This window comes from Dreissena polymorpha, chromosome 4, assembly GCF_020536995.1.
Source record: "Dreissena polymorpha isolate Duluth1 chromosome 4, UMN_Dpol_1.0, whole genome shotgun sequence".
NCBI lineage: Eukaryota > Metazoa > Mollusca > Bivalvia > Myida > Dreissenidae > Dreissena > Dreissena polymorpha.
In genome coordinates this window covers 118,027,561-118,042,612 of record NC_068358.1, presented here as the reverse complement: position 1 = coordinate 118,042,612, position 15,052 = coordinate 118,027,561, and the positions used below count along the sequence as shown (strand labels likewise).

The following is a 15,052-nucleotide window of genomic DNA, read 5'->3' as shown; positions in this document are numbered from 1 at the left end:
ACAGGTCAGCTAATCTCTCCCCGTTGTCGATCATCTCGCCTAACCCTTGCTTCCTCATATCCTAAGTTGTCACTGCCGATTTTGGCGTTGAAGTCACCCATTAGGATGATGATGTTTCTCTTTGGTCTGTCTAGTATGATGGTTGACAGTCTATTGCAAAAGTTGTTCTCATCCTCTTTACTGTCTTTCGTTAGGGCATAGCATTGGATTATGTCCATGTTGATCTTCTTCTTTGTAAGGAAAGAGGCTGTCATGATCCTTGGTCCATGTGCCTCCCACACGATGAGCGCTCTCTGTGCCGACTTGGAAAGCATCAAGGCTACTCCCTGGGTGTGTGCTGCATCCTCCTGCTCATGCCTCGAGAACAACAGTAACTCACCAGAAGTCAGTTGCTTCTGCCCAGAGCCAGTCCATCTTGATTCACTGATCCCTAGGATGGCTAGATTGAGCTATCTCAGCTGTGCGACCACTTGTTCTGTCTTCCAGGTCTTTAACATGTTTTGGACATTCCATTTACCAATGGTGGTTGTGGTCCTGGTGGAAATGATGGTCTTCCGCCTGATGGCTTCAGTTGACACTGGCTTTCACCGTACGGCATCATAAGTCCTCCAGCTCAGATTTTTGTTTGTTTTGTGTGTCCATTTCTGCCCTTTTCAACAGTATTTCTATCATATCACACAGTTGGTTTACCAACTTACATTTTTCCTTGGATAGCCAGCATACCAGTATATTTCAATCAGAGGAAGGCGAGAATGGCTATAAAAGGGATTTTATTACCAATATCCACACAAATAATGTGACCGAGCCTGGCATTGAACCCTCTATCCAAAGATTGGTAGTCCAGTGATATACTAAATGAGCTAGCAAGGATTGAAATCCATGTTGGAAGAAAAGCCTAAGATTTTATAATTTTATTAAGATGAGGCATTCAAATATAAACATGATCAACAAAGTTAAGCATTTCATGTTCACAAGCATAACAATGCATTAAAATATAAAATATAAGCTTGTGATGCTATGAGCAAGATATTTGTCTGAATTTAGTGGAACAAGGCTTTGCACAACAGTGACAAAATTTCCTGACCCTATACGTTGTTATATTCATACGGGCCGTGCTCTGTGAAAAGAGTGTTGTATGCATGTGCGTTAAGTGTCGTCCCAGATTAGTTTTAGTTTAAAAAGTCTCTTAGCAAAAAATTGAGCTTAGGCGGAAAGTGTCGTCCCTGATTAGCCTGACTGCACAGGCTAACCTGGGACGAAATTTTACGCACCTGCATTAAACCCCTTTTCACACAGCTTGGCCCATATATATCAAGTTGATACTAAAACAAGAGATGTGTTTGTCAGAAACACACTGCCCCTTACTGCGCCGCTTTGAAGCCATATATTTGACCTTGAAGGATGACCTTGACCTTTCACCACTCAAAATGTGCAGCTCCATGAGATACACATGCATGCCAAATATCAAGTGCTATCTTCAATATTGCAAAAGTTATGGGCAATGTTAAAGTTTTCAGACAGACGGACAGTTCAACTGCTATATTATGCGAGTGAGATAATTATATGGCAATAAACCCACGTAAGCAAACCTGTGTTAAAACATAAAAAGATATTTTGAAAAAATGTAATGTGAAATTAAAATTATTTAAGCCATATAATTGGTATTTTGTAAATTTGTACAGTGAAATTAAAAGTATTTGTGCCATAGCATTAACATATAACTTTTATATAACTACTATTAAGAGAGATTTTTTCCAATTAAGAAAGTTTAAGAGTAATATAAGTATGTCTTATTGCATGTCAAAGTCATGTACGTTTAATAATACAAAATGACATCAAAATTTCTCAAGCTTTTTCATAATTATTAATTATTTCCTTGACATTAGTATTTTTTACACATTGTATTTACTTATTTAATTGTAACCCTTTAAAGGGGCCTTTTCACAGATTTTGGCATTTTTTTAACTTATTCATTAAATGCTTTATATTGATAAATGTAAACATTGGATCGTAAAAGCTCCAGTAAAAAATCAAGAATAAAATTAAAAAACGGAAAAGAACATTGCCCGGAGCAGGTTTCGAACCAGTGACCCCTGGAGTCCTGCCAGAGTCCTGAAGTAAAAACGCTTTAACCTACTGAGCTATTCCGCCGGGTACACATGCTAGACATATTTTATACCTTATATAAGCAATCTTCGTAGTTTCACAAAATTTAACGACAAAAACAGAACTCTCCAAATTATTCAATCGTTTCGCGTTGCAACGCTTTATAATTTTTAGGTTTTAAAATCGTCAAAAGATGCATATAATGGCTATATTAGAGCATGGTAAATGTTCAGTATTACTGTTTCCTCACAAATATCATAACCAAAACGAAAATTTGCGAATCTGAAACAACTTTTTTCAATTTTGTCAATTTACCAAAGCGTGAAAAGATCCCTTTAACGCAATATGCTTTGTCACGTACTGGTATTAGCAGATACTTGTGTTCTGGAAGTTGACAGCAGCAGTTCGTAAAAAGGCAAGTTTTATCTCTGACATATTAATATGTTTATAAAATTCGACAATTTAAAATGTGACTTCTGTACGGGGATATTAATAGCACGCAAAAGAAGTCCCTGCATGAAGCCCAACCTGTTTTTGACATTTTTTTGTCATATGCAACAATTCATCAGACAGATGTCATTCCCCCCCCCCTCCCCCCCCCCCTAAAATCTCATTAACCAGAAAGTAATGTGATTGACCTGAATAATTTATTTAAAAACTCTTATTTTTTACATTTACAACTCGACACAATTTGTTGTATACAGATATCTAAATTAATTGAAAAGTGTACCTGGTTAATGTGTCAATTGAAGGCAAACAAATCTGATTTACAATTATAAATTCACTGTATGGATTTACTCCCTTTAACATCAATATTCAACTATACACTGACATTGGAAACAAATTGTAGCTCTATAAATGCTGAACAAGACAAAATTACACCTTATAATAAATACATTTACGTCATTTTAACGTTTTAGTTAAGAAAAGTATCATTTGAACTCTGATTTGTTTCAATTTACTAAAATATCTAAATGTATGGAAAATACACCTGTACAGTGTAAAATGGCCTCCATTGAATGCCTGACCCCATGGGGGCCTTGTACATACTCGTGAGCACATCAAACAACTGTTATGCTAACATTCACTTGTATTAAGGAAGTAATCCTAGAACAACCATATATGCCTGAGAAATACTAGCTAACCACTAGATAATGACATGCTCTCAAGTCATTAGGCTTCACCACAGCCATTGGTTTAGTAACAGTTTATCTCAGCTGGTCAACACAAAATGCCTTCATACATAGTAGGAATATAAAATCCAAGGTGACCTCTGTACTTCTGCCCTGGATGATAGGTAGCGAATACCGGCGTTAACCCTTTAGAATAACTGTTCTGTGGACTGAGCCGAGAAGTCCAGGAGGCGCCATGCTGCTCGGGGGTTCAACTCCTCTGTGTCACGACACATCGCCCAAACATATGTTGTTCGCATCACTTTATTCTGTGGAGAAATGACAGAGCAATCTTAATGATAGGTTTACAATATCGGTACTAGTACTTTTCTACAGAACAACAAGATGCGTTTGTGAAACACAATGTCCCCCTATATGACGTTTGACCTTGAAGGATGGCCTTGACCTTGTGAAGGATGACCTTGACCTTTCACCACTCAAAATGTGCAGCTCCATGAGATACACATGCATGCCAAATATCAAGTTGCTATCTTCAATATTGCAAAAGTATTCATAAAATAAGCGATTTGGGCCACATATATTTGACCTCTGACCTTGAAGGATGACCTTGACCTTTCACCACTCAAAATGTGCAGCTCCATGAGATACAAATGCATGCCAAATATCAAGTTGCAATCTTCAATATTGCAAAAGTATTCATAAAATGAGCGATTTTGGCCACATATATTTGACCTCTGACCTTGAAGGATGACCTTGACCTTTCACCACTCAAAATGTGCAGCTCCATGAGATACACATGCATGCCAAATATCAAGTTGCTATATTCAATATAGCAAAAGTTATTGCAAAATGTTAAAGTTGGCGCAAACAGACCAACCAACAGACCAACAGACCAACCAACGGACAGGGCAAAAACAATATGTCCCCCACTTCTATAGTGGGGGACATAAAAATGTAATAATGGTCCTTGTCTAATATACCTAAATTTTGCCCAGAGAGGACATGGAAGCATTAGTGGACATGTTTAACGGGAAGAAAAACAGGGATATTCCTCTGTAAAATTGTCTTATTAAATGTAAATTAACCAGAAACATTGATCTATAGGGAAAATAACAGTCTCTTTTTAAACCCATTTAACAGTAAAAGAAAGACTCTTAACATTTTCCCCCATAAAGGAAAAAACGCGCACAATTTTTCCAACAAAGTGGAATATCGCGCGTACAAGATCCCCCACGTAAGGGCTCCACAACCCAAAAAAAAACCTGCGAATGCAAGCTTGCTACTAGTATATCAAAAGTTTCATCCAGACTAGTAAATGAAAAAATAATTTGAATAAATGAACAGAAACCACCTGTTCTTGTTTTTTTTAACTTTCAGAAACAGAGAACTTGAACCAAACTGTCCCCAAATGCAATCCCAAACTAGGTCTTCATCTCAGTTACCTTATCACTATATCTTTATTAAAATTTCTGTTATTGAGAGAAATTTGCTTTTTCTATTTTAAGAAGCAGTGACATTGACCTCGACAAAACATGCCATAAATACAATCCCAAGCTAGGTCTAAAGTAATTGACTGGAAAACACCTGTTTGATGCCGCCTGTCTGCAAAGCATACCATCCCTCTAAAAGGATTTTAACATAGTTAAAACCTGAATAACAAAGTTAATGTAAACAAGAGCTGTGTTTGTGAAACACAATGCCCCCTACTGCGCCGCTTTGAAGCCATATCTTTGACCTTGAAGGATGACCTTGACCTTTCACCATTCAAAATGTGCAGCTCCATGAGATACACATGCATGCCAAATATCAAGTTGCTATCATCAATATTGCAAAAGTTATGACCAAGGTTAAAGAGTTGGGACAGACATACAATGACCGACAAGACACATACAATGACAGACAGACAGGCCAAAAACAATATACCCCCAATCATTCGATCCGGGGGCATAAAAAACACACCTAAATAAGTTTAATTTAATAAAAGATGACCACAAAGAAAAATGTAACATTTCTATGGCCCACTTACTGGATCTCCAGCCACAACCTCCCCTTTTGTATTGCGTTCAACCAGGATCTGCTGGGCTACGAACGAGATCACCAACACTGGACCTTGCTCCATGATCTTGGCTGCAGCCACCTGAACATGAATGAATTATGGAGTGAAAAATGGCAATATCTATTTTCATTTGATCTTTCTCTTTGTTGCAAATAGTTGAGGCCATGATGGCCCTGTAGCGCTCACCTGAATTCAAGATACACCAATTGTCAAACAAATTACCGAAGTTCCAAAATTGTTGACACCACTAGAAGCAGATTTAAACATGGCCGTAATGTTTTTAAGATAAAGTGTAAAATGTTGGCTAAGTTTTATCAAGATTAAGTCAGAAATTGAATTAAAGGAAGGGGGGAAGAAAAATTAAAATGGCCAAATGGCATTCAGCTCACATCAACCCCGCTGATGTCTAATATCTGACTCTCCAACCGCAATCCTATCTTCTTCCCCTCTTTAATGGGATGCATAAGCTGATTGAAGGGCTGAAATAGCAAAGGCCTATTAGAACCAGAGCATGTCAAAGGCCCATTAGAACCAGAGCATGTCAATGTAAGAGGTTGCAAACTATCAGTCGCCCATTAGAACCAGAGCATATCAATGTATTAGATTGAAAACTATCAGTCGCCCATAAGAACAAGAGCATGTCAATGTATAAGGTTGCAAACTATTAGTCACCCATTAGAACCAGAGCATGTCAATGTATTAGGTTGAAAACTATCAGTCGCCCATTACAATCAGAGCATGTCAATGTATTAGGTTGCAAACTATCAGTCGCCCATTAGAACCAGAGCATGTCAGAATATTAGTTGGCAAATTATCAGTCGCCCATTACATGTAGAACCAGAGCATGTCAATCTATTCAGTTGCAAATTTTCAGTAGCCCATAAGAACCAGAGCATGTCAATGTATTCGGTCGCAAACTGTCAGTCGCCCATTAGAACCAGAGAATGTCAATGTTTTAGGTTGCAAACTGTCAGTCACCCGTTAGAACCAGAGCATGTTAATGTTTTAGGTTGCAAACTATCAGTCGCCCAATAGAACCAGAGCATGTCAATGTATTAGATTGAAAACTATCAGTCGCCCATTAGAACCAGAGCTTGTCAATGTATTAGGTTGCAAACTGTCAGTCACCCATTAGAACCAGAGCATGTCAATCTATTTGGTTGCAAACTCAGTCGCCCATTAGAACCAGAGCATGTCAATGTATGAGGTTGCAAACTGTCAGTCGCCCGTTAGAACCAGAGCATGTTGGTGTATTCGGTTGCAAACTTTGTCTACATAAAGCTACAAAGGCACATTTTCAAATTGTTTTAATTCAACTAAGCAAACAACTTTATCTATAGAAGACACTGACCATGTTATAATAACAAATGTTATACAACAACACTCAATGTAATTGTGAGTGTATTTAAATTCTTAGTGAGTATATGTATGCTTAAACACAACATAGAGAACTAAATTAAGTTTTAAATGTATTATGGAAATTATCTGCTTACTGCTTCATAACACCAGTCTTTTAATATTGTATCCTCTCCTCTGCTTAAGGCCTGTAAAAGAATCAGTTGTTTGACAGAATCATTTGTATTACAGAATCATTTGTATTACAGAATCATTTGTATGATAGAATCATTTGTATTACAGAATCATTTGTATGATAGAATCATTTGTATTACAGAATCATTTGTATGATAGAATCATTTGTATTACAGAATCATTTGTATTACAAAATCATTTGTATGATAGAATCAATTGTATGATAGAATCAATTGTATTACAGGATCATTTGTATGATAGAATCATTTGTATTACAGAATCATTTGTAGTACATGATCATTTGTATTACAGAATCATTTGTATTACAGAATCATTTGTATGACAGAATCATTAGTATGACAGAATCATTTGGATGATAGAATCATTTGTATTACCGAATCATTTGTATTACAAAATCATTTGTATTACAGAATCATTTGTATTACATAATCATTTGTATGATAGAATCATGTGTATGACAGAATCATTTGTTTGACAGAATCATTTGTATGACAGAATCATTTGTATGAAAAAATCATTTGTATGACAGAATCATTTGTATGACATCATTTGTATTACAGGATCATTTGTATTACAGCATCATTTGTATTACAGGATCATTTGTATTACATAATCATATGTATTACAGAATCATTTGTATTACAGGATCATTTGTATGATAGGATCATTTGTATTACAGAATCATTTGTATCACAGATTGGATTGTATGATAAGAATCATTTGTATTACAGAATCATTTGTATGACAGAATCATTTGTATGATATAATCATTTTTATGATAGAATCATTTGTATGATATAATCATTTGTATAACAGAATCATTTGTATGATAAAATCATTTGTATTACATAATCATTTGTATGACATAATCATTTGTATGACATAATCATCTTTATGACAGAATAATTTGTATGACAGAATCATTTGTATGACAGAATCATTTGTATGACAGAATCATGTGTATGATAGAATCATTTGTATTACATGATCATTTGTATTATATAATCATTTTTATAACAATCATTTGTATTACATACTCATTTGTATGACAGAATCATTTGTATGACATAATAATTTGAATGACAGAATCATTTGTATGACGGAATAATCATATTACAGGATCATTTGTATTTTACAGAATAATTTGTATTACAGGATCATTTGTACAACACAATCATTTGCATTACAAAATCATTTGTATTACAGAATCATTTGTATTACAGAATCATTTGTATTACAGGATCATTTGTTAAACAGTATCATGTGTATTACAGGATCATTTGTATTACATAATCATTTGTATTACATGATCGTTTGTATTACAGAATCATTTGTATGATAGAATCATTTGTATGATATAATCATTTGTATGATAGAATCATTTGTATGATAGAATCATTTGAATTACAGAATCATTTGTATTACAGAATCATTTGTATAATCATTTGTATTACAGAATCATTTGTATGATAGAATCATTTGTATGACAGAATCATTTGTATGATAGAATCATTTGTATGGCAGAATCTTTTGTATGATTTTATAATTATTTGTATTACAGAATCTTTTGTATGATAGAAGGTTTGTACTACAGAATTTTATATGATAGAATCATTTGTATAATACAATCATTTGTATGACAGAATCATTTGTATGATAGAATCATTTGTATGATAATCATTTGTATCACATTTGTATGATACAATCATATGCATGACAGAATCATTTGTATGATAGAACCATTTGTATGATAGAACTATTTTTATGATAGAATCATTTGTATGACAGAATCATTTGTATGATATAATCATTTGCATTACATAATCATTGATTTATAGAATCATTTGTATAATGAAATCATCTGTATATAAACAATATTGTACAATATAATCATTTGTAAAATTGAATCATTTGTACAAATTAATAATGTGTTTAGTCTCTTAAAGCTGTTTAAGTAAATAAAATTTAATGCAACAAAAAAAGAAAATAAGCATAGCCACAATGTTTTATGGCCAAAATTGACATTTATCCTCTAAGCGTGATTTTGACCCTAGAGGTAGGGATACAGGTATGGATACAGGTGTCAAATGCCAAACTTTGTCTTATGATGGCTTACATTTGTGCCTAATTATTTCAAAATCCATTAATTTGTGGCAAAGTTATAGCTTATGCTGGCATTGTGTAGCTTTTTGCTTTTCACATTTGACAAATGACCTCTTTGTTTAACCTTCACCTTTGAGAAATGGAGACAGATTTTTCTTGGGAAACGTCATCTCATGATAGTGGGGACAGAAATATTTGCAAAAATGAGCAGAAGCTCAGCGTGACTGTTTTATGCTCCCTTTTCCAAAGGGGGCATACAATTTAACAAAGGACCATTATTCTGTCAAAACATGTTGTAGCCAAAAATGCTTTGTTTCAGATCATCTACAAAACCTTGAGCATTCAGCTGTGAAACCTACATGCTATCCATCCAAGCATTAACAAGGGTTTGAAAACATAGTCTTCTTGGTGAACAACACGTAACACATAATATTGAAATATAAACAAGAGCACCGCATAACGGGTGCAACGCTCGGCTACGGGTGCAGTTTTGAATAAATGAAAGCTTGTCAGAATATTTTTTTCCTTTTTAGAGGTCACAGTGACCTTGACCTTTGACCTAGTGACCCCAAAATGGGTGTGGCGTGTAGAACTCATCATGGTGCATCTACATATGAAGTTTCAAAGTTGTAGGTGGAAGCACTTTGATTTTAGAGCCAATGTTATGGTTTTAAAACGACGCGGACTGCAGACGACACGACGAGCTGGCTATGACAATACCTCGGGTTCTCTCCGAAAACGCAGAGCTAAAAACACACTGAACATTGTCTAAAATTATTTTAAAAATTACAGAACATCTCAAAATAATTCTTTCATGGTAAAAAAATCTGCAATAATCTTAAAATAAACACAAGAAACAACCACAGATCCGATAAGAGGTCATTGTTTGAATGATACAATCAAATGAACAGGGGTGTGATTGAGGCAAAGTCAGAGGGGAGGAAAATTCTGTTGACTGATTTTGACTACGCGAATGGCGCGCATAACGCAATGACAAACATAAAAACAGACATTAAAATAAACAACTTTTTGAACTTCATAACAATATTTCTTTATAAAAACCTGTTAAACTTCACATTTAACATACTGAGGATGCAAAGTAAACAGTTAAGTATTTATTGTTATCAATAGCAGCAGTTTTTCAATGTATTGAATTATAGTTAATAGACTAAATATAAACAAACACACTTGAGTGTTCTTCTGGTGTTAATGATGTATTAACTGAGTTAAATGAATATATTTAATTTGTTTACCTTTCAATATGTTGCATTTCACATCTTCACTCAGTTCAACGCTATTTCAGTTGACTGAACAGCGTGACAAACATAATAAAGCAGAATATGCATATGCATCTGATTATACACAGACCCACAGACATATAAAAATCAAATCATGTTTGTCTATTTCCATGTTCGAACGATACTCTTCTAAATTGGTTTACTTCGCGAGTAGACTAAACTCCAATTTGCAAACACTGGTTTCCGTGACACAAATTCAGTGGACACATTTCTTAACAAAATATGTGTTGCTTGTATCTAAAACATAGTCTTTTTTTTTGACAAGCACATTTCATTATTCCTATCAGACTAGGTGATGTCAGTCGTTTATTCGATTGCTATTTGTTATTTCAATAATCTTAATTTTCTTTTCACAACGGCGCCATTTGCAAACAAATCACAGAGCGCATTTTAAGAACACGATTTTAATTGGAAGATTGGGAAACGACAGCCAATTATATGACTCGTTTTAAAAATGCTTAGGCAGAATCTACCAGTGTAAAATGCGGAGAGATTTCGCGGGACGCGGATATTTCGGGCCGCTTATGAAATACGTCCGCGGAATCGGTGGAAGCCCCTCTCCCCCTCATGTTTTAAAACGAATTTACGCAAATCTCAGAAGTGACATCCGGGACAACCCGATCCGCGGAAATCTGCGGATCCGCGGAAAAATCACACCACTGATGAATTATTAGAGGGGTGAACATTTGATAATTACCTCTAAAATATTTGGTATAACAAAATACTGGCACCATTGTACGAATTCACTTATTTCAAATGTGGGGTCCATTTTGTTGATTTCTGTTAAGACATCAGACATCTCAGTACTGGAAAACATACCACCTGAAAAAGGCATCGTGAACACTGATTTCTCATTTTGGAAACGACATTCTCAACATGCAACAATCCTAGATAAAACTGCTTACCAAATGAATATCAACCAATGATCTTAAAATGTCAGAGAAAATAAATAGGCACTTGAGTTTTAAAAACATACTTGTGTAACAGCATGCTTGTCAAATTGCGAAATGAAGAAACACAAGAACACATATCTATAGCAACATCTATGAAGTTAAGTACACGTCTCTTAAACCGTCTGAGTTCATAAATAACAGATGAACATATTTCACTATTATATTAATAATCCATAAATTAGTAAAATTAACAGAGTATGTTAAACAGAAATGTTAGTGTAAAAATACTTATCATTACCAAATATACTGGAGATTTTATCCGTGAAAAAGCGAGTTCCCCTAATGACAGCATTGTCACTCTCGTCATATTTAGCCTTCAAGTCGAATATTTCTGAAAAAGCATATACAAATGACACTAGAAAGAGATTCCTTTTCAAAACAATACCATGGAAAATGTCTCGAGATTTCTTATGAATGTAAGTACATTTGTATATTTGTTATCATTATTTTCCGAAAATTATTGAACAGTTTTTTTTCAATTATATTCAAATATTTTAACCAATTATGGTTCACCTTCAAAAACACGTCTGGAGGTATCATGCACATGGCAATTCATTTTAAGGGGTGTTGCGGCAGTTTATTTAACCGAGGATATATTTATAGCAACACCGATGCTATTATCACAACCCAATAGTTTTGTTACCAGAATCATCACAAATTAATGACCGAGTAGGTTCATAATAGGTACTCAGTGGTTCGATCCCAGGTGCGGTTAACTTTTTTTAATTCTTTTTTTCTTTCTTTTATTTCATTCTAGTATTTTTCCTTGAGCTCTTTAGTCCTATTGTTTACATTAATCAAGTATTTAATCAGAAACTTTAAAACATGCCGAAATCTGTCAACAAGTCCCTGTTATTGATGATTAAGGTCGAGTTTGATACTGTATGGTCTTATGTTTGTGATTAAATATTGTATTAGTGTTGTTGTTTTTTAGTAAGCCGTTGTGATCCCAATTAAGATTGTAAACAATATATAATTTTTTGCATATCTCTTACAGTCTATGTACCGGTACTTGGGTTTCGCCTTATTGCTGTATTGTATGAAATCTGACACAGACAGTAGGGATAGTTAAACAAAAAAATCTCTGTTAAAAGTACGGTGACCCCCTTTTTTTATTTTTGTCTTATGATAACAATACGTAGATGAACATATTTGAGCAGTTTCGCAAAAAGTTATTAGATAGAACTTTTTTAAATTCCATTTTTGTGGTTGAAATAGTAAAAAACTGATGTTTTTTTGGGTGACATAAAAATTATAAAAATATAATTACTTCAAATTTAACTTGTGTTCTCCATTTTTTTGGTTGTTTGTGGTTTAATTAAATGTTATATGATATATATTAGCTTATATAATATCTACATGTTGCCAATTTCATAGGTTATTAATCATTTTTATGCAATTAGAGATTTTTCAGTTTTAATGAAAAAGTACATGTTATATAATGGTGAATAAAATCAAAACAAGTCCGGTGACCCTATGTTTTGATTTCATTTTTCATATAGTATTTGTATGTAGTACTTGAATAAAAATTTTGAGTAAAAGTTATTAAATGGAAAAAAATCAGCAAAACTGCAGCAACACCCCTTAAAATAGTTTCCTGTTGGCAAACTGTGAGGCAATTGTACAGTCTTTCCGAAATACCGTCGGTCCTCGGATTTTTCCGATAATAATTTGGACAATTCGGAAATGATTCTTATATTACCAGACCTCGTGTCCGGTTATAAAATTATGGCGAAATTTGGAATTCCATAAGCTATTTCCAGAAAAGTTTCAAGGCAAAAGTGGGAATTTACTGAGTTATTTATGAATACTCCAATCATGTAAAACATTTTTTCATTGGTTGCATTTCTTAAATAACGTACGTGCATATACGGTATCCGAAGATTTTTGCTGCGTCGTCAATGTCAATTACACACTACGTCATCACTATTCGTAAGCAAGCAGGGCATTTAATTAATCTGATAATATTAAATATTGTTAAAAATGTCATCTTTGTCTTTCGTCGTCATTTTTTACTTTTTGGGCCTGAAATAATCAGTCTGGGCCGGAAATGGCTGCATGATTATAGGACCTCATGGCCGCCAATAAATTATAATTTTTGGGAGGACTGATTGTAAATAATGCTTGTAATTATCTAACAAGCCGAAACATGCACATCTTTGACCTTTAGTGAGACCTTGACCTTTGCCCAATGGGTGACACACCTCCAAATGGTGAGGATTTGTGATAAATATTTTTAAATTGCAAGATTTTTATTTTTATTTTGGGGCCAGAAAAGATGTTTTCTGGCTAGTTTTAACCTTTGACCTTAAGTTGGAACTTAACCTTTGAGGTAAGCTGACAGATATTAAAGGTGTTCCATTCTTTTCATGGTAAACATTGCTGGTAACTTATTCAAATTGCATAATTAACAAGACTATTGCCAAGCATTAAAAGAAACTTACCTCTCCATATTGCCATATTTCAAGTTTCATGAAAAAATATGAAAGTTATTGCAGGATCCACCATTTTCAGCAATACTTCTAGTCTATTTCTTGCCATAGCAACCAAAATTCTTGAGGTAGGAACACAATAAAATGGCATGCATAATGTCTATATTGCCATCTGTCCATGTTTGAAGTTTCATGAAAAAATATGAAAGACCTTTAATGTTATCGCAGGATCCAGAAAAGTGTGACAGACATACAGACTGATGCACAGAGCGCAAACCATATAGTTCCCAGTAGGGGAGACATTACAAGACAAGCTGTTCTTTTAAGCAAAATGTTCCATTCCACCTCTTCGTGTGACCTTTATCTTTGAGAAATGGAGATGGTTACCACATTCAACATGCCAATTTTTCATGGGGGTAATCTGTGGCAATTGTTAGTTTTGCTTACGTAATGACAAAGTTACAGTCCAGACAAGCAGTTTTATGGCAACATTTAAATCATCTTTGAAAATTCAAGTCTTAACTTACCCTTTAAGGTAAAAAGTAGTTTTAAAAGCAACACGTCAACTTATGACAGTGGTCATTTCAAGGAAGTCATTCTAGAATTAATGAAAACTTGCAGTACTCACAAGTTGCAATGCATTTGAGTTTTCTCAAGTGTGCTTGAAAAGAATTGGCATCATTCATACATAACATTCATACACACTGTACAGTTGTTAAAGTTTAATAAATTTTAAAAGAGAATGACAACCTCATTCCTATCATAATGGAAAACATACGAAAGTAATTTCATGGTTTTTTGTACAAATATTTTTTTAAACCACAAGAAAAATATCATTTTCATGGTAAAACTCACTGTTAACATATTCATTGTTGTCTTTGAAATCCTGCCAGCTGCTCTTCCATTTAGAGTCTTTGTGAAGTGTGATCCCAATAGTTTCACTGAAATTGTAAAAGAACAAGATCTTTGTTTGTGAAACACAATGCCCCCTACTGCGCTTTGAAGTCCCACAGCAGCTATTTAAGAGAAAACAAGGCCCATAAGTAAGCACAAAATCAATGGACCAAAACGAAGCTCACACTTTATCTGTAAGTCATGTGGGTAAACTCAAATACCAATAACAAAGTCAATATCTGAAAGCTTTGCATGATTTTTTTTCCAAAAAGGTCATAATCCAAAATTCAAGGCCAGGGCCAATAACTAAGCCAAACATCTATGGACCGAAACAAATTTCACACTTCAAATGTAGGACATATAGGTAGACGCGCATACCAACAAGAGCTCTGTGGTTTACAAAACAAGAGAAGCTAATTTATGGCGATTTAAAAAAATTAATATTTCATTATCATTTATGGCCATTTTGACCTTTCAACTCTTGAATTCTTTCTTATGACACACCTTCCAATGACTGTGAACAAAA

At 34.3% G+C, this 15,052-nt stretch overlaps 1 protein-coding gene across 2 annotated transcripts in view; it reads right to left on the bottom strand.

Moving 5' to 3' along the window:
* Nucleotides 1-896: 896 nt before the first annotated feature.
* LOC127879625 (mitochondrial import inner membrane translocase subunit TIM44-like) overlaps nt 897-15,052 on the bottom strand; it is a 39,461-nt gene continuing 25,305 nt past the window's right edge. For both annotated transcript variants that reach the window (XM_052426589.1, XM_052426591.1), the window contains 7 exons: nt 14,488-14,573; nt 11,439-11,531; nt 10,945-11,069; nt 6,789-6,839; nt 5,685-5,774; nt 5,266-5,376; nt 897-3,547 (listed from right to left, as the gene is read on the bottom strand). In XM_052426589.1, the coding sequence (XP_052282549.1) occupies nt 3,428-3,547; nt 5,266-5,376; nt 5,685-5,774; nt 6,789-6,839; nt 10,945-11,069; nt 11,439-11,531; nt 14,488-14,573 (676 nt within the window). In that variant the 3' untranslated portion in view covers nt 897-3,427. The remainder of the gene's footprint in view (nt 3,548-5,265; nt 5,377-5,684; nt 5,775-6,788; nt 6,840-10,944; nt 11,070-11,438; nt 11,532-14,487; nt 14,574-15,052) is intronic.